The sequence below is a fragment of the Enhydra lutris genome, unplaced genomic scaffold, assembly GCF_002288905.1.
Source record: "Enhydra lutris kenyoni isolate GAN:26980312 unplaced genomic scaffold, ASM228890v2 scaffoldscaffold1, whole genome shotgun sequence".
NCBI classification, from domain to species: domain Eukaryota; kingdom Metazoa; phylum Chordata; class Mammalia; order Carnivora; family Mustelidae; genus Enhydra; species Enhydra lutris.
The window spans coordinates 38714278-38734138 of NW_019154085.1; the positions used below are offsets into that span (position 1 = coordinate 38714278).

The 19861-nt window shown below is 45.9% G+C and overlaps 1 protein-coding gene across 1 annotated transcript in view; it reads right to left on the reverse strand.

The window, feature by feature from the left end:
* Positions 1–8174: 8174 nt before the first annotated feature.
* Positions 8175–19861, reverse strand: part of LOC111146300 (SP110 nuclear body protein) — a 35744-nt gene continuing 24057 nt past the window's right edge. Inside the window, exons 13-20 of the mRNA XM_022501832.1 lie at positions 15567–15665; positions 14962–15104; positions 14088–14129; positions 11672–11787; positions 10858–10966; positions 10488–10559; positions 9783–9923; positions 8175–8688 (exon numbers count right to left, since the gene is read on the reverse strand). Coding sequence (XP_022357540.1) covers positions 8578–8688; positions 9783–9923; positions 10488–10559; positions 10858–10966; positions 11672–11787; positions 14088–14129; positions 14962–15104; positions 15567–15665 — 833 coding nt within the window. The 3' untranslated portion in view covers positions 8175–8577. The remainder of the gene's footprint in view (positions 8689–9782; positions 9924–10487; positions 10560–10857; positions 10967–11671; positions 11788–14087; positions 14130–14961; positions 15105–15566; positions 15666–19861) is intronic.

The window sequence follows — 19861 nt, forward strand, 5'->3', positions numbered from 1 at the left end:
TGGAGCTAGGGGGAGGAAGACCCAGTGGTTGGCTTATGGAGATCGCTGTCCTGCAGGACATGGGTCTCGGTCTGCAGCTGTTTTGGTGATTTGCAGGAAAGGGGCATTCTTGGCAATGACCTAACTTCCGGAGGAAAATGTACCTCAAATTGGATGTCCTTGTAACCTGCAGCCCACTGACAAATACTTAAGGCCGGCAGGGTATAAGTTCCTCCAGGAAGCTCTCAACTGTCTTAATGTTAATGTCTTCCTAGAGGGAAAAACAACCTTAGCTTGACAATAGCTAGGCCTGGGGTATCCTGTACGTCTTCTTCAGCATCGGAAAATTCTTTCAAAAGTTCCCTTTGTCTTTACTTCCCTCAACCCCAAAGCTTATAATCGGTCGTTCCTCACAATCCCAGGTTGGCAGCTCTTTCTGCCCACAGGTCCTGTCCCCGTGCTTTAATAAAACCACCTTTTTGCACCAAAGACGTCTCAAGAATTATTTTTTGGCCTCCAGCTCTGGACCTCACCAACATTCCAAAACTATATCAAGTGCAAGGTGTGTTTTAGTTTTAGGTATTTTAGGCCAGAAGCTGGAGCCTAGAGGAGACTTCTCTGACCCCTGTCCATATTGTCTGCCTTTCCTGCCTTGGGTACAGTGGTCCTTCTTCATCACCCCCACTGCACAGCTCCCCCTTAAAAGCCTGGATGGTTGGAACCTGATGCTTGGAAGCACTAAGAGGGAAGGGCGGGGTGGTACAAGGGACATGCCCCCAGCCACCTCCCCTATTTCCTGTCTCCACCTAGATGTTGGGTGACCACAGTGCCTCTTTCAGGATGTGGCTGCTTCCCTTGCCTTCTTGGGGCCTCTGGTCCTCTGCTCTGGGCCCCCTACTGCCTTCACTTCCTGCTTTCCCCTGCAGCCGTTGCAATGAAGCCTGTCTACCCCGGACCTGGCAGTATTCTGGATTCCTTGTTCTTTGCAACTGCCCCTAGCCTAGACACAACGGGGGAGGCAGGCGCCTGGCAGCCACCTTAGGGTGATTTCACATTTAAATACATTACTGGACCAACATCCAAGGAAAGCTTCAAAACAAATGTAGACATCCCAGGTCTCTCAAGATTGACTTGGGACAAAGCATCTTAAGCTGGTCTCCGCTTGCCCCTCTCTTCAAGGTCTTGCGCTTGTCCTCCAACCCCCAACCCCCAGCTCTGCTGCTTTTCCTCCCAGCCCTCCCCACCCCCACTCCCAGCTGCTTTCTCCTCCTGGTCTCATTTTTCCTTCTGGAAACACCTTCTTTCCTTCCTTATCATTGTTTCTGAAAGCTGGTTCTGTTGGAATAAATGCTTAAATAAACAAGAACACATGAAACAGCCAAACAAAAGAGCCTGGAAGTCAAGCTAACCACAACTGTGTGCTGTGTCACCCTGCAGGGCCTGGGAAGCTCTTGTTATTAAGTTGCAAGCTTCACAGCAGTAGTTAAATTAGTTCCTTTGTCAGAAGATAAGCAGTGGATCTTACCAAAGGGCAGTGGAGGTCAGAATTCATGGTGGCAAAAAAGTGTCACCTCAAAAACTTGTTAAGCTTGTAGAATGCACCACTTTCTGGGCATCAGCCCTAGAGATTGCCATCTGGGGCCAGGGACCCAGGAATTTGCATCTTAAGCTTCGTGGTGATTCTGAAGCCGTGAGCCACAGACCATGTTGGCAAGCAGTGGCCCCACGTACCGCCATCTTGGAGAACCCCTCTCTGAACACCGTCGGGTCAGAGATACTTTACTTGGGACCAAAGGCCCCTCTAGTGGTGCAGCTTCCTCCGGAACAGGTCCTATGGGTGTTCCTGCCAATGGGAGATTCCAGAATCCAGGTCAGAGGACGCTGGTGGCCAGCTCCAGGCTGGGCCAACCACCAGACCCCAAACTGTTTCAGTGAAAAACAGATCCCACAGCCCTCCTTCCAGCCCGCATTCCTAGTGCGCCTCCTAGTGCATCTACACTGACCCTGAGGTTTTAAACTGGTGACAAGAGAAGGGACCTTTCATCTTCAGTTACTGCAGAAGTCCTGAGTGCCTGGAACTCTCAGAGCTGGGTATGGAGCCTGTCCTGGGCTAGTGGGAAGAGCTCTTCTTTGGCTCAGCTGTGCCCAAGTGTTCCAAAGAGCTCAGAACCAGGTCCAGAGAGTCCAGGGAAAACCACTCTGAGGACCCAGGGACGGGTGATTTTGATACCAGCCTTGGCTAGGCATATAAATCAGGTGTGGTCCAGATACGGAAAGAGCCAAGTCTGCCCTCTGGCCTCTGTCCCAGGGCAATTCTGGCTGCGTTGGTATTTGTAGGGGCTGAGGGGTAGCCTGACTGTCCGTGCCCCACATTAGGACCAATCCTCTGCCTTGCTTCTTAGGAGGACGAGCCTCTCACAGGGGAAACACCTCCCTGCAGGATACAGTAGGTACTAGAGCATCTCAGGTGTTTGCCGCTGCTGAGTGTTCACATGTGCCCGTTAGCCCCAATGGCCACCTTTCATGGGCTGCCAGAAGCCTCCTGCCCCAGGGGGGGCAGAAAGACCAGGATTTCACACCACAAGGGCATTTCCATGGGCCCATTAATCAGTTCAGACACTAGGCATGGGGTCCACAGATCCAGCCCCTTGGTCTGGTCCTTGACCACCGGGCATCGCTGCAGCCCTGAGTCTGAGCTCACGACCCCAGCGCCCTGGCTCCCTGCCTGCAGGGCTGCTGAGTCTAAAGGCTGGAAGCCTTAGTGTTGCCCCTGGGAAATAAGGACGTGTCTGTCTCATCTCACTCCTGAGACTACAACTTTAGAGTGCCAAACCATCCCTCCACCTTGAACACATTCTGTCCCACAGCAATGGGACAGATGAGTTCTGGTGACAGCTGACATCTTTGACCTGCAGCTGCTCCTTCCTGCTGACACTCAGGCCTTGCATCCAGGCTCAGGTCCCTGTCCTCGCTCCCGAGTCTCCTGGCTTGAAGGCCTTGTGCTGTCTGCTGGCAAATTGGCCTCCATGTCACTTCTGGATCGACGGAGGAGAGGGGTCCCACAGGGGTGTCACCCGCTCCAAACCATCAGATGCCAATGGCTACTCTTGGCTCAAGGTGTCCCCAGTGCCAAGACATCTCAGCTCTGGTCTTATCCAACAGAAATGCCTGCTGGCACACTGCCCGAAGGAACCTTCTGCTAAGAGGGTCTTTGCTGAATGGCATTCCCTTTTCTAGATAGCTCCAGAGATGCAAGTGGCCCCCTTGAGACCAGGGGAAAAATGAGTAAGACAATGGCTTCATGGATTCCATTATCTCGTGTCACTTCATTGCGGCGTGGCTTGTAAAAGGAATAGGGTCTGTGCTTTTCTTTCTCCTTCCCTTCCCTTCCCTTTCCTTCCCTTCCCTTCCCTTCCCTTTCCTTCCCTTCCTTTCCTTTCTTTTCCTTTCCTTTCCTTTCCTTTTCTTTTTCCCAGGGACAATGGCAGAAGGGAGAGCCTGGAATCCAGCACACCCAATTCCAGGAGGCAAGGAACTCCATGATGGAGTAGGAGAATCTTTAGGGGGAAAGAAGTAGTCAGTCTCCCCAGAGAAGGAAGGGGAGAGGCCAAGGCTCCCAGCAGGACCTACCAGGCCAGCTGGAGGCACAGCTCCCCAGCCACCTGCGGGATGGGAGCTTGCTGGGTCTGGTTCTGCCAGAGCGTGGAGAGCATCTGAGAAAGGGACTCAGGCCAGATGCTGATTGCCAGTTAAGTCTACCTCCCCTGAGGACAGGTTAACTTGACAAGGAGACCATGCCTTCCCAGATCCTAAGAGTGAATTTTCTAAGGTTGAATTTCTTCTTTTTCCTTTTTTTTTTTTTTTTTTTTTTTTTTTTTTTTTGTTAAGTGGGCTCCACATTGGGTCTGGAGCCCAGTGTGGGGCTTGAACTCATGACCCTGAGATCAAGACTTGAACTGAGATCAAGAGTCAGACACTTAATGAACTGAGCCATCCAGGTGCCCCTCCAAGGTTGAATTTCTGGTATCAGCTGGAGGAGGGTACATATTCTTATGTATAATTCCTTTAGTCACGTCCCATAGAAAGCTTTTCCATGTTACATTTTTGTAGCCTTAGCCCTGCCCAGCTTCAAGGGACTACTTTAGAGTCATTTATAACCTCTGGTGTCACAGTTTGGGGGGGTCGTCTTGGGCTGACCTAGGCTCTCTAGCAGGCCTGGCCAGTGTTGTTGGGGAGGAATGGAACAGAGCTGGACCAGGAAGGGAGAAACAGCCTGGGTGCAGAACTAGAAGGGGTTCCTGGGGGGAGGCAATTGGCCTGTGTGCAGGGGTGTCACTGACACCAGAGGGTGGGACTGGGGGTGCGAAGTCAAGGGAAGAGCAGGCAGGACCCTACCTCCTGGAGGTACTGGTGGATGATGAGGGTCAGCTGAGCAGAGCAGAATAAACCAAACCCTGCTCTTACGGGTGGAAATAGTGTGAAAACCAGAGGAACAGTAGGATAACAAAAGGGAGCCAGAGGGAGAGATGGCTTCTGGGATGGGGTCTTGGTTGTCATGGCAACTAAACTGCTAGCATTTGAAACTTTCAAAGGTATAAATGACTCTTTCAATGTTGTTGGTTTCTTTTTCAGTTACAGAGCAGGCCACAGCTGTGATAGGAGAAAGAGAGACTCGACTCAGCTTGCCAGGGTCAGAATGGAAGAGAGGGTCACCCAAAGATGTGCAATCATTTAATACACAACAATCTTGGCCACTGGTAAACATTGGGCTGGGGGCCGGGGGTGGGGTGGGGTGGGGTGGGGTGGGCGTAGAGATCTTTTATCCTGATGCACGGTGAGTTGGGAGGAGGAGAGATCTGTACTCCAGGGATGGCCATCTCTAGCCACACCCTACCCCAATCTTCCCTTCCAGAACAGCATCAGGAACTGCAGTCTTTATGGCCCTGTTTGTCCCCTTCCCACATCATACAAGAAATTCTATTTCTTTACCTGCTTCTTTTAAGTCAGGACTCAAGCTGCCTGCACCCTTTCCTGGATCATAGCTGGCCAGTCCATATCGTGGTTCATGCTGCTGTGGAAACAATGGGGGACTCTCTCTCTCCATTGTCTGTTTATGAGTCTGTGACACCCGGAACAGAGATGGAGGCTCCCACACACTGCTGCCCGAGTCCCTGTTTGGTGAGGACAGTGGGGTCCCAAGGTGCCTCTCATTCTTTGTGTCAGTCGGCCGGGGCTGCCGCAGCAAAACCCCCAGCTCAGGCAGCAGAGACAACAGGCATTTATTTCCCACAGCTCTGGAGGTTGAAAGTTCTGGGTGCAGGTGTCTGCTGATTCCCTACGGGGGAGAGCAGGCTTGTGGCTGGGAGGGGGCCTCCTTCTTGCTGCCTCCTCACCTGCCCCTTCCTCTGTGGAAGAGAGCACACGGGCAGAGCCCCCTTGGGCATCTCTTCCTCCTTTTATAGGGACACTCATCCTAGTTCACTAAGGCCTTACACTTGTGACTTCATTTAACCATTAACCCTTTCTTACAGGCCCTATCTCCAAGTATGGTGCACGGGGTGTTAGAGCTCCAACGTAGGAATTTGAGAGGGGCGGGGACACAATTCCATCCATAACACTCTTCCATTGACACTACATAAGAATGAAGAAATCAGGAACACAGGTCAGGACAACTTAGTAGTGGCAGTAAGTTTTTATTTTTGTTTTGAGAAGAGAAAAGTGTTGTGATAAGAAAAGTTTGCTAGGTTGATAGAGAGCGATTAGCATGATTGAAATGATAAAAAAAAATCATTAAACAACGTGGGGGATTTAAGGCGTAGGAAGGAATAAATGAAACAAGATGGGAACGGGAGGGAGACAAACCACAAGAGACTCTTAATCTCACAAAACAAACAGGGTTGCTGCGGGGAGGGGTGTCGGGAGAGGGTGGTGGGGTTATGGACATTAGGGAGGGTATGTGCTATGGTGAGTGCTGTGAAGTGTGTGAACCTGGCGATTCACAGACCTGTACCCCTGGGGTTAATAATACATCATATGTTTATAAAAAAATAAAAAATTTAAAAAAAATTTTAAAAATCATTAAAAATATTGACCATAGAATTGTAATTGTTTTGAATAAGTATATTTAAGTCTTAGACTGATGACCTCAGAAGAGGAGTGCTTCCCGGAACTTATTTTTTCTTTTTTTAAAATGATAAATAGGGAAGCCAGAGAGTAGAGAGAAAGAGAGCCCAGAACAAAAGGATCAGAAAGATTTAATGCAGCTGCTGAAAAAAAGAACTGGGTATGTATATTGAAAAGGCAGAGCGCCAGGCAAGATCAATGATAAGAATATTACAACGAATCCTGTCCTGTCAAAAATATGTAAGTACAGAGAAAACAAGGAAACCTGCTATGTGTCTACACACTAACAAAGAAGCACACTTCACAGGTATAGGACGAAAATGCCCAAACACAGTGGACCAAAGTCTAAGTTGATTTTGAAGGTGAGAAGTTTTGATAAAATACATATTGTAGGGGTGCCTGGGTGGCTCAGTGGGTTAAACCTCTGCCTTCGGCTCAGGTCATGATCCCATGGTCCTGGAATCGAGCCCTACCTTGCGCACTCTGCTTGGCAGGGAGCCTGCTTCCCCTTCTCCCTCTGCCTGCCTCTCTGCCTACTTGTGCTCTCTCTCTCTGTCAAATATAAATAAAGTCTTTAAAATATATATATATATGTGTGTGTGTGTGTGTGTATATACATATATATATATGTATATATATATAGTAGCCCAACAGTGAATTTATGAAAACAGAGAAGACATTCAGAGCTATGCAAAGTCTCAGAAAACATGCCACCTGTGTACTCTTCTTTTAAAATTGCCGAAAAAAAAATTACCTAAAGATACACTGACTGAAAGAAGGAGCAGAAAAAGAAGCAAGGAGAAGTCACTGCAAGAAGAGACCAGCGGCACTGATTCACAGCATTAATGTTGCTGTCCTGAAGCTGGGGTGTCGTGGTTTTAACTTCTACTTTTCCATTCTGGTAGCTATTTGAAGTAACAAATAATTTCTATAATGTAAAAATAACAAAATAATCATTTATATAATATAATTGAATAAAACTAAAATAATTAATGCAAAGTAAAAGTAAGCATTTAATAATGATAATAAATAGCTATATTATAAAATAGTGAATTCTTCCCTGTTTGAATTAGGAAACCAAGGGGCATAAGAGGTGACGAACACCTTGGCTTAAATACGTGGCTCATTGAAGATATTTTATTTTTGGCTCTGACATTTAGTTATTTATCTTTTAAAATATTTATTTATTTATTTGAAAGAGAGAGCACAAGCAGGGAGAAGGGCAGAGGGGGAGGAAGAATGTCAAGCAGACTCCCCACTGAGCTCCGAGCCTGCTGTGCAGGGCTGAATCCCAGGACCCCGTAACCATGACCTGAGCTGAAATCAAAAGTCAGCCACTCAACAGACTGAGCCACCCAAGCACCCGAGACTCTGACATTTAAAAAGTAAGTTAAAAACACATTTGGAAAGCTTGCAGGTAAATATTAAAATTAAAAACTCTTAAAAAGGTCTTCCAGAATAGAAGGCAAAAACAAAGAAAATATAGACCAAAATCACATGAAAGTATTCCAAAGAGAAGGAATAAAATAATATGGTAGAAATAAGGCCAAGTCAAAACAACACATACATGAATGACTTCTTAGAAAACTAAAATTGATGTTTATAAAAAATAAAATTTAAAGAACAGGAAAAAAAAAAGGAAAACTAAAATTGGAACTGATTCAAAAAGCAAGAGAACATCTGAATCATTTAATGACCCTGAAAAAGCAAAGAACGTGGTCAATATTACCTCTTCAAAGAACAGTAGGCTATATAATTTTATGAGTTGGTTCATTGAAAACATTATAAGCTATTCCAGAGCACATAAAAGGTAGAAAGTTTTAGGCATACTTGTGCCAAGCTGAGATAGCCCTACCTCTGATTTTGACAGTACACAGAAACTTACGGACCAATCTCATTCACAAATACAAGTGCAAAATTCTAAAAAATACTCTCTGCAATGGTATATGACATATATAATGATATAAATAATATATCATGATATATATAAAATATATTTATATATATAAATTATATATCTCTATAACAGAAACAAAATATAACAGAATATACATATAAAAGAGAAACAAAATAATTTCCACACAATTTAAGATTCAACTTGGTTTCTTTTTCATAGTGGTAGGACTGTAGAAATTCTGAAGCTATTATCCCTGTAATTTAGTTGAGTAAAAGAGAATAGATAACTGTGGGAGAAGAGAGATGGAAATACTGACAAAGAAGAGGCTTGTGGTTTTGGCTGGGGATTAGAGGTGTATCTTACACACACACACACACACACACACACAAACACACACACACTTTTAGGTGTAGAAAGAATCAAACAAAAAAAAAGAAGGCATGATGATGGTATGAAGGCTCTGGCTTTGAGTCAAGAGGGTAGCCAATAGCATCCCAGACTCACTGGCTATCTAAAGATGGCCATGGTCATGTCATCTGGGTCCTGAAGTTGGGTGCCTTAGTCTTTCTAGAACAGGGTCAACGAGTCTGGAAGCTGTTCTCATTGGCTTTGCAAAAAATAAACACCTGTTTGAGGTTCTTTTCAAATTCTGCCTCCAAGTCCAGTCCTATCTGACCAAAGTTGGAAGCCTGAAAGGAAAAAAAAAAAAAGCAAACAAACAGACGTTTAAGGATAAAGAATTAGGACTATCAAAACTCTTGCATTTTTGAATTTTTTTTTTTTTTTAGAGCCCCACCCTGCCTATCCCGAATACTGTGCTTCCCCAGCGGCCAGGCAGAGTGCGCAGGGCAGGGGGAGACGCTGATGCCACAATACTGAAATGGACAAGCCTCTGCCTGATTCCTAACTTGGACCTGACCAGTGGTCAGGACTGGAGAGCTGATTTTAATCACTGCAAAGCCTGAGCTTGGGATAAAATAGACAGAGACAAAGCATTTCTTGAAAGCCCACCCTCTGAAGGAAGGATGAACCTTCCGTTCTCCAAGGCTGACACGGGGCCAGGCATGGAGGGGCTCCCTGGGTAGATTCTCCCTCCAGCTCCACAAGCTGACACTAGTTTAAGAATTTGTGTCTTCATGAACAGGCCAACTTGTGCCATGGAGGAAGGGAAGGAGGCTGGGTGGAAATGGAAATCTTCCTTAGATACCTCCCAAGAAGTATCTGTACGAATGATAGTATAAATGAGGATAAACTCAACAGACTACAATTAACCACCTGTTGGCTTGCAAGATAACTCAACTAGTTGTCTCTCACTGCGGACAAAGGATGAACCCAACACCCTCTGAGGGCAATTCTGGAGGTTTGGGTCCCCTGGAAAATTTAGGAATAAAAAAATCCAAGCATGAACATCCTGGGAGTTTATTTCATGAAGTTGAATTCCTTTGTTCATTACTGTATTTCTGAGGCATGGAGAACAAGGTAACCATAAATCACCTTTCCTCCCCATTTGAACAAGGCAGGATGAGATGGGCTGTTCTCTGCGCGACTATCCCACCTGTCCTAGAATTGGGGACAGACTGTTTTCAGGGAAGGATGCTTCCCTCTCCCTGTTCTGTCTGAATTCCTCTCCACCCCTGAAATTAAGAGGCCGCTTTCTTCTGTAATCCAACTCATTTTGAGCTTTCTCTAGGACCAGATTGGTAAAATTCCCGCAAAGTTCTGCTGCCCCAGAAATTAGGGAAAAGTGGAAAGGAGGTGCAGAGGAAACAAGAGACACCTTTACCTTGTAAAATGTTTTATGGTTGCTAAAGATGAGGCGCATGTCGCGAACAAACCACTCCACTGTGTACACGTTCTCAGTCAGCCTTTCCTTAATCAGGTCCAACCACATGGCTTCCTTAAAGGGCTCTCCATAATCTCGAATCTAGGGACAAAGCCACCAAAAGAGTGATATTGGCACCGCCATTGTTCCTGGAAGGGATCCAACAGAAACACAGCAGAAGTGATGATATTAGCACTGGACTTGTCTATGCCAGACATGGTCTAAGCACTGCCACTAGGTTAACATATGATCCTACAACAACCCTGTGAGATTGGTACTATAATTACGCCTGTTTTCCAGATGAGGAAACCAAAGGAGGGAGACCTTAAACAACCTACTTAGGATTTCACAGCTAAAAAATGGTGGAGGCGGGACTTGAAGTCTCCTGAGAAGGGCTCTAAACCCTCTGCTGACTGTAAGAAAGACATTCTCATCTAAGAGAAGGAGAAACTGAGGTACACACGAGGCAGAGCAAGTCTCCCGGGGCTCCCGGAACCCGGATGCCGAGGGTGGAGTTTGAACAGGGGTGTCCCCCCCTCTAGACTCTGCAACTAAACCCGCTCTTGGCCAACAGCTGGCACCCTTAGGGGTCACACTCCCAAATTCCAGAGTGAGCTTTCCGTCAAAGAGATGCCCAGAGAACAAGAAGCATGAAATGTCACTTACGTTATGTGGGGTTTCTGCAAAAAAGGAGCTTTGTGGATGACAGTAGGCCTTCAAGAGGAGGAACTCACATTTCTGTAAAATGTGAAGAGAGCTTTAAAGGGAAATGCAGCTCCGAGAGAGTGAAGCCAGGCCTGTGCCCAGACAGACAGGCACAAGAGGGTGCAGCTAGACACGGCCAGCCGTCCAGCCACATTTGCGAAAGAGCCGTGGGGTGCATCGAACTCTGGACTTTGGGCGCCGAATCGCCATCCTCGGAAGCCAGACACTGCAGGATCCCTCAGGCACCTGTGGGCGCCCTTTCCTCCCCCTCTACCTGTTGGACTTCTCATGTGTCTGGGGTGAGAAGGCTTGGGGTTGGCACCCAACTCACCATCCGCTCCTCAGGCTGCATCTGCCTCTCCAGGACCTCAGATTCCCTGTGACACGGCTGCCTTCCCGAAGACTCCTTTATCCGGCAGAAGGTGCAAGTCCACGAGCTCCTGAGACGTGGGGGATGAATGAGCAAGGGCCAGGCCCCTGGAAACAGACCCTGTTCCTACAGCTGCCACTGTCCTCCTTTCAGGTATGGCTGATGGACAACACAGCTGGGATATGAAGGGGACACCTCCTGGAGTGTCCAAGACCCCCCAAGCAGGACTTGAGCCCATGACCCTCCTCCCATTTAGAGTGGCATGAGGGGGCTCAGTGCACGGAGAGTGGTTTCAGGGTGAATGGTGGGCTGCCCTTCCCCAAGCTGAGCTGCTGGGAGCACAAGATGCCCCGCCTGTCATACCCAAGTGTCAAAACTGGGGCTTAACCCCTGGGGACCTAAGCTTCTATCAGTCCTTTGAGCCCTTGGTAAAATGCAGGAAGCAGGCCATGTTTCCTGCCTTTTCTGAAAAAGCGCAGAACATAAACAGCTGGTGTTTCCCATCCTCAATCCCCAGGGATGGGAGTCAGGACAGTAAAACTAGGAGAGGATGCTCGCCAGGGGCAGTGGCAAGGTGGAGGCAAGGTGGCTCGGTCATAGACTCAGAAGTAGAGGCTGCCACGAAACCATATGGAACATAGACCCCATCCTGTTGCTCTGGGTCATACCTGAGCCTTGACACTCACAGGTCCTGCTCTTCTGCCTGGAGAAGAGACACTAGAGGCAGAGCCTGGGCAGAGTCCGTGTACAAAAGACAAGGCTACATCTCACTAACCTCTCTGCCTCTGCAGATGGGATGTGACAGTCCTCATGAAAGGCTCTTGGACAAGTGTCACAGCAGACCAGTGGTCCCCCTCTACAACACACCTCACATTCCTTGGAGTTTTCTCCCTGGAAGCGGAGAGAAAGCAGCAGCACTGGAATCAGCCCTGACACCGAGGGGCCTTGGAACATGCCATCCTTGTGTGTTGCCCAATGGAAGTTTCCAACCTGCCTGACCATGGTGCTCCGGGAGGTGGCTGATGGGGGACGAGCGTGGCCTTTCCAATCGCAGACAGGCAAAATGGCAAGAATCATCAAGCTGCCTTTGAACCACACCTTGCCAGAGCTGGAAGGGCTGGAGCATCCTTTAAGCCCTTTGTATACAAAGTGTGGCCTGAGGACCAGCAGCATCAGCATCCCCTGGGAGCTGGCTAGAGATGCAGGCCTACTGAACTGAAATCTGTTTTCACAGGATCCCAGATGGTTTGGAAGTACATGAAATTTGAGAAAACCCAGCTTTTGGCAATCTTCTTATTTTACAAGCCTGGAAAGGCAAGATGCTTTTTATTCTGCAGAGTCGATACAACTTACTACCTGAGCCAGACTGGCACCCAGGCTGCCTGTGCCTCTGGGTTCAGAGCTGTCCCATCCACTGTGTGCAGGCAAGTGTGCCAGGCAGACCCAGAACGGTTCCTGACATTATGGCCAAAAAACAGAAACATAAAGACAGAGAGCTGCTGTATAAATCGGTCGTTTCGTGGGCCTTTGAAATCATTGTCTTTCTCATGGCCTTAAAATGTGATCCAGTAAATTCTACAAGCGATTTTTACTGCTGGATAAAACCTACAGGCAGGAGCCCCTGGTTCCACTCCTGACCCCGCAAGAGGGACAGTGGGGCTCCATACATAAGAACATGTTTTCTCTGTACTAAAGGTAGGAGGCAGGAAGAGGCATCTTTCTGGGTGTTGAAAAGGTGGGAAATAGACCATCAGGAGCTGGAGGAAAGGACTGAAGGAGCAGGGGATCAGTCGTATCTAAGGAGAAAAATTCTGCCACTACCCTCAACTGTCCATGACACAAGTACAAGGACCTGGCTGAGGACATAAAGGATGGAAATGTTTTGTCCGTTCTCAAAACTAGGCACTTGGAGGGGTGCCTGGGTGGCTCAGTCGGTTAAGCATTTGCCTTTGGCTCAGGTCATGATCTTGGTGTCCTGGGATCGAGCCCTGTGTTGGGCTCCCTGCTCAGTGTGACATTATGAGTGAGAAGGAATATTGGGGCCATTGATTAATGCTCAGGATTTAAAATATCTTTATTGTTTTGTTTGCTCATTACAAAAGTAATAAATGGACATTTTCTACCTGTACATAAATGTATAATATGGAAAACAATGTCTTAATATAATCCTATGCCAAAATAACCAATTCATTCAGATATATTTTCAATCATAGACCTACATAGTCACATAAACAAAATTGGGTTCCTTCTACTACTACTACTAGTTTAAACTTCTGAAACTTTTTTGACTTTAGAACCTTTGAGTGATTTTCCATTGACTAAGGAGGAGTCTATAACCATGCCTTTTTTTTTTTTTGAACACCAATCAGTAGATGTATCAGTTTGTTTTATAATAATGATGGCCATTTGTATTCTTCCCTAATTTTTGGCTATTATAAGGAGCACCCCTGTTCACATTAAGATATTTCAAATCAGCATGGAAAAGACGTTTTATACAATAAACAGCTTTGGGGGACTCTTTGGCTTTTTAAACTTTGAATGAATCCAGCCAAGGGTCAGGCAGCCTCCAGGGTGACATGAGAAAGGCACCATTGCCTCTGCCTAAGGTTTAGATCAATGGGAAGTTCATGAGTGAGATTTGTATCTGGAGGACATATTTAAACAAGTGAAGAAGGTTGAGGAGGAACAGCACAAGACAATGATGACTGCCATTTTCACCTGGAGGGATGTTCTGCTGAGACAAAGCTCAGTTCAAACACTATTTCGTTTTGGTACTATTGATAATGAGCATGTTGAATTGAGGAATAGTTATGTTCAATCAAGGATGGTCTTTTTGCTCTTTCACATACTGTTCTTATCTACCTCTATTTCATAATTACTTTTCAAACTAGAGCTTTCTATTTCTGACAACTTTGGTCTGTATTCATCCAAATATCCAGGTCTAAAACACATGTAAATCATCAGTTTCTGTTCTTTTATTTTAAGAGTTATTTGTGGCCCATATCAAATGAACTGAAATTATGGCGGCACATACATGTACCAGGGTGCCAATGCTATTTTCATGAGGATACAATGCCTAAAACTAAAGGTGACCCAGGGCTGGGGAATTTGAGGACTCAAAGGTAAGCCTTTGGATGCAGAGTCTGCAATACGGAGACTGAAAATGTGGTAGAAATTCACCTGCTCTTTACCTCTCTCTTGACACTTCTTGGAGGACAGAACAAAAGTCCTTTCTGAAAGAGAGAAGGGGTCAGTGAATGAGGTTATTCTAGAACCTCTTCTTTTGTCCACATCGAAGTTCCCACTTCCTAGTGAATATTTGTACCGGGACATCCTACTCAGTTTCAAACCCAAGGTGTCTGAGAGAAACATTAGCTCCATCCTCCAATCAGTTCTTCTTCTGGACTTCACTTGACAAAATAAGCTTTTCCCCCATTACTCAAACCCAAGACCCCTTAGTCCTTCTTTCCAGTTCTTTTCTCACCCATTTTTTCCTCTCCATTTTTCCTTCTGTAGGTAAAGTCCTTATGATTCCATCCCAGTGATAATTTTTTTAGTGTTTTTGGGAGGCTTTGTGTTGGGTTCTGGGATCACAAAGACCACTAGCCTTGTTTGTTGCTCACAGGATAGAGTGTGAGCTGGGGAAGTATAAATGAGGGACTGACTGCATGACAGACAGGATGGTCTGGAAAGGTGTCACCCAGGGGTCCAGATAGAGGTGGGTATGGAGGAGGTCTTTATTGGGCAGAGGGTGCAGGGAAAGTCTCAGAGGTCTGTGTCTCCATCTGGCTTCCTCCTAGCTCACCCCATCTAATACCCCCAGGCTAAGCTTCTTAAAACTCTCCTGACCTCACAGCCCTTTCCTCACATTTAACATTCTCTGCTGTGGGTACCACCACTCTGCATTCCTAACTTTCTCACCCACAAATTTTTCTATGAAAAATCTAGCTCTTTCTCAATCATGCTGTTGAATCCTAAAGGAAATTCCTTCACATTTCTGCTATTGGAATTCCACTTATCCTTCCAGGAATTAAACCCATCACCCATCTGTTCCCTGTTAAATACCTGCAGCAGTTCTCCTAAGGTCTTTCCTCTGCAATATACAGTCTCCTTCCATTTCTTTGTATTTGCCCGTTTTCCTTCGATTTCAAATTCTTTTGGTGTGAACCAAACTCCCTCCTCATTCCGAATGCACTTCTCTGAGGAGCCTGTAAGATAAAGATGGACTATTCCTAGATCCAATTTCATTCTCTGTGAATTCACCCTAAACCTCAAATCCCTAATTATAGTTGTTCCACCTGCCTGGGTCCAGAGAGCCTCCCTGTAGGGAGGGAGCAGTAGCAAAAGAGTCTGGATTCCTTCTCTCTCAGACTGAAGGGAGCCCTAAAACCTCCAGGAGTGGTGTGGGAGTGGGAGAGGATTTGCATTTTTTGTGACATCTACATGAGGCAAGTAGTGCCATTGGGTCCATGTATGACTTCCTTGTGGGAGTAGAGTGGCCCAGCTGCCAGGTTTACCATGACACAGAAAACTAAAAATTCTTTCTTAGCAAGCACTTCTTTCTCAGCAACCTAGCTTGCAGGGATCATATTCTGGGTGATTCAACACACTGGTACTTCCCTCTCTTCTAGTGGTTTTAGGGGTTCCAAAGAGAAGACTGAGAAACTCACCTTGTTTCAATTTCTCTTTGTATAAAATCCCTTTGGCTTCACCACAGGTCACAGGAAGTTCAGGAGAGAGAAAATCTACAGTTTCATCTTCAGGTTTTTCTGAAAGTAGAAGGAAAAGTAGAAGAGTGTAGTGTTGCTCAGTCTTCATTCTCTCTTCTTCATGGATTTTCCTTTCCCTGAATTCTGATAATAGTAATAACAATAATCATGTAAATGGCACCAGAGACAACCTCTGGTTAACTGGCAGGAGGTCTTCCATTTTGAGAGGCAGATTAGCTAACATGGACAGAGCAGTTTCCAATAAACCAAAACATTGCCACCAACATTACATCAAACAAAATGGTTAGTAAAACATATAAGGCTTCTTTGGTGAATAGGTTTTAATTCATAAGCTCACTGGCCATCACCTAAGTTTCCTTTATTTCATAAGCATCCTGCTTATCCTTCTGTGTGAATAGAAGTTGCCTGCTCAAAATATTTCGTGGTGCACATGTGGCTAGAGGAAAGGTTTTTTCCTATAATCTTATCTTCTGATTTAAACCAAGGCAGTGTGAGTTAGGTGCTTAGCACTGAGTTACTATCGTCAGTCTTCATTTTTTGCTGTCCTTTTTCATTTTATTGTTTTTCTGTTTCTTTCCCTATGAATAAAAAAGAAAACCCCCAAGAACTCTAGACTAATCTGCAAATTGCACATGGAGAGATTTGGTAACTGTGAAACTCTGAGTAGGGATGTGGGATATTGATTCAGGAGAAGCAGTTATAAAAGTTTAAAATAAATATCAACAATTCCTGCTTCTTTTTGTCCCAGCCTCACTGTAGATGGATTCATTCCAGATAGACTGCAGGAGCTGTCTCTGGGGGCAAGGAGAAAGCTCTTCCTATGGCTTATGTTGCTTATACAGGATGTTACTTGTGGAATAAGTCTAGGTGAACAACCAGTCCAACTTTCTCAAATACTTATTAAAAGAACCAAAGGGAGGGTCCCCTATGTGACTCAGTATCGGTGCATGGGTGGTTCAGTGGTAGAATTCTCGCCTGCCCTATGTGACTCAGTCAGTTAGTCTCTGCCTTCCGCTCAGGTCATGATCCCAGGGTCCTGGGATCAAACCCTGTGTCCAGCTCTCTGCTCAGCAGGGAGCCTGCTTCTCCTTCTCACTCTGCTGCTCCACCTGCTTGTTCTCTTTCTCTCTAAATCTCTCTCTCTCTCTGTTAAATAAATAAATAAATAAATAAATAAATAAATAAAATCTTAAAAAAAAGAGCCAAAAAGAAGTGTATGAAAAAGAGAGCACCATTGGAAAAAGAACAGAGCAGCATCAATGGTGAAGAAACAATTAGTTACTTTGGAAAGATGTGAACTGGAGTCAGATAAGAAAGCAGAGATCCCTGGGGCGCCTGGGTGGCTCAGTGGGTTAAGCCTCTGCCTTCGGCTCAGGTCATGGTCTCAGGGTCCTGGGATCGAGCCCCACATCGGGCTCTCTGCTCAGCAGGGTGCCTGCTTCCCTTCCTCTCTCTCTCTGCCTGCCTCTCTGCCTACTTGTGATCTCTGTCTGTCAAATAAATAAAATCTTTAAAAAAAAAAAAAAAAAGAAAGCAGAGATCCCTGAGGACTGAAAGGATGACTCCCCTGAACAGAATGATAGAAGATGTCCAGTCTTGGAAGGGTAGGGGCTATAGCAAGCCTGGGTAGGAATAGGGGGTGGGAAGAACTTAGTTTCAAGAGCCAGCCAGAATTCTCGCATAGAATGGCTGGCTCCACTACTTGTCTCCAGACTCTGCCCACTCAAACTGATATGGCCCAGAGGATGACAGCTCAGCCTCAGGAGCCAGATTGGCTGGGCTTATAATCTTGACTATGCAATTTACTTGCAAGTTTATGTTAAGTGCATATTATTGTCAAGGTTGAGTGAAAGATTTGTCCCTGGGGTTTCCTAATGTGAGTGACAAGGCAGAGCCACAAGCAACTTTGGACTACTGCAAACCCCAAGGGGTATTAGCGGGGCACTGGGGACCTTGTATAGTTCTCTGTCTCATGGAACTGATTCCTTAATTCCCTATGGTAAATATAGGTCCCAGACATCCTTATAAGCAGATGCAGGAACAGTGGGTGGCACTGGCAGTTCTGGGCAGCAAGCCAGGGTGCAGAGTTGTGGGCACAAGCAAGACTCCGTCCTTTTCTTGGTGCAGGCAGCTTACCAAGTCAGGCAGGACCTTGGGTCCTGAGTATTTCCAAAGCCACCACCATGTACCTAAGGAGGGACAGCTCTCTGATCTGTTCCCAATAATTTTGCATTTGGCTTAGTCTTCCTCTTGCAAACAGGCTTTTAAGGATGGAACCCTGAGGAGAAGGCTTGCCTGGAGCTCTCCCACATCTATGAGATCACCATTCTTAAGTGTGAGCAAACAGTGAGGAACCTGTTATGAAAAGTAAACAATTAACAAAGAGAGTTCATGGGAATGAAAAGCATGATGGAGGAAACAAAAAGAAAGCCTAACAGAGACAAGGAAAAACAGAATGGAAAAAAAGTAATTACTGATTGGATAGATGAACATAGGGAAAAGGCAAAAGGTGAAAATCATTCATGGACAGACTTAGCCTGGGGAAAGGTCTGGAGCTCCATGGTAGTAGTCATTGGAGCTCATACTGCATTGTATGAGTAAACTGAGGCTCTGATCTTGGTATTCATAATTTGCAAAGAAGAACGGATAAAGTATTGATCTGACAGTTATTTAAGCATAAACCCTGTGAGACATAGAGCAATGAGCAAGATTGACTGCTTACTGATCTCATTTGCCCTTCACAGAGTCAACAGTTAATTATAGTTGTGACAAGTGCCATGAAGAAAAACAACACCGGGCTCTATGAAGTCATGTCAGGGAGACTCGCCCTTACCTGCTGGGACAGAGAATGCTTACTTCAAGTTGAGGCCTGAGGGTGTGAAGCAAAGGGAAGTTGAGCAAGGGGGATTATTAGCTTTGGGGAGGGAGTGTATGAGGGGGACACACTGAGGAAGTCCTGAGCAGGAAAAGAGGACATAGCATCTAGTTTCAAAATGGCCCATGCTCTGAGAAATCAGGCTAGTGGGGGCATTCAGCATGTGGGTAGGGTTTGGATTATGGGTGTGGGTTATGTTGTGTTTCTTGACCTAGGTGCCAGCTACATGTGAGTTTTTCCTTTGTGTTCATTCCTCAAGGTGTACATTTATGGTACATCCATTTTTCTTAGGCGTATTATACGAGCACTACTCAACATGTGATGTGTTGAGAGATAGCAGCTTGATCAAAATAGAATCAAGGCTCTCAAGGTTGTGGCATCTAGCTCTATCTTGGGCTCCACACTGGGTGTGGACCCTGCTTGGGATTCTCTCTCTCCCTCTCCCTCTGCCCAGGTGTTCCCCGGGGAGCTCATTTACTTTCTGTCACACTCTCTCTCAAAAAAAAAAAAAAAAGAAAGAAAAAAGAAAAAAGAAAAAAAATGGATATCAAGGCATCTCCACTGAGATGGTCTGGGAAGACAGTGTGTTCAGTGTCACAGATAATTTATAAGCTCCTTCTTTTTGCAGACCTGCCACAGACTTGTCAATGGCCTCAGTCTGTGGGCCCTACCTCAAGTAGCACATGTTCTACCTCAACAGTAAATTCAATAAATTCATGAGGAAAAAAAGACCAATGTCACTGGACCATAAAGGGAAGGGAGAGTGAGAGGAGATAATGCTGAAGAAGTGTCACAAAAGCAGAAGAAAAATGAGTGCAGGCAGAAAAAGAGGAGGGGGAAAAGGAGGAGGAAGAGAGGAGGAGAATGACCCCAAGAGGCCTCGGAGTGCAGGGGGCAGAAGCAAGCCAAGGGGCTGACCCACAGAGACCAGTCCAGCACCCCTGTCTATCACAGGAAGAGAAAGCTCAGCTCTCTGCAAATAGGAACACCGTCAGGGCCTTGCTTCCCTAAGAGTTTTCACCAAATTTTACAATGAAGGAAGTAGAAGTTGATGTTAGAACTTGACTCATGGGTTCAGTCCTTTTCTCTTAAACATTTTGGGTCACTGTTGGTGGATTCTGTGTTGAAGAATCCATCCCAGTGGAGAAATTGGTGATTGGGTAGGCAACCCAAGGTATGCACTGGCATTCAACTGGAGTGTCAGGTGTGACATTTTGTTAGAGCAGAGAATAATGCAGGTGAAAGATACCTATGTAGATAGAGGAGGACAAGGATGGGAGGGAAAGAGAAGGAAGACAGGAAGACAAACAATCAGCTGCTAGCCAGGGTGCCATGCAGCCTGATGGACAGTCCCTGCCTC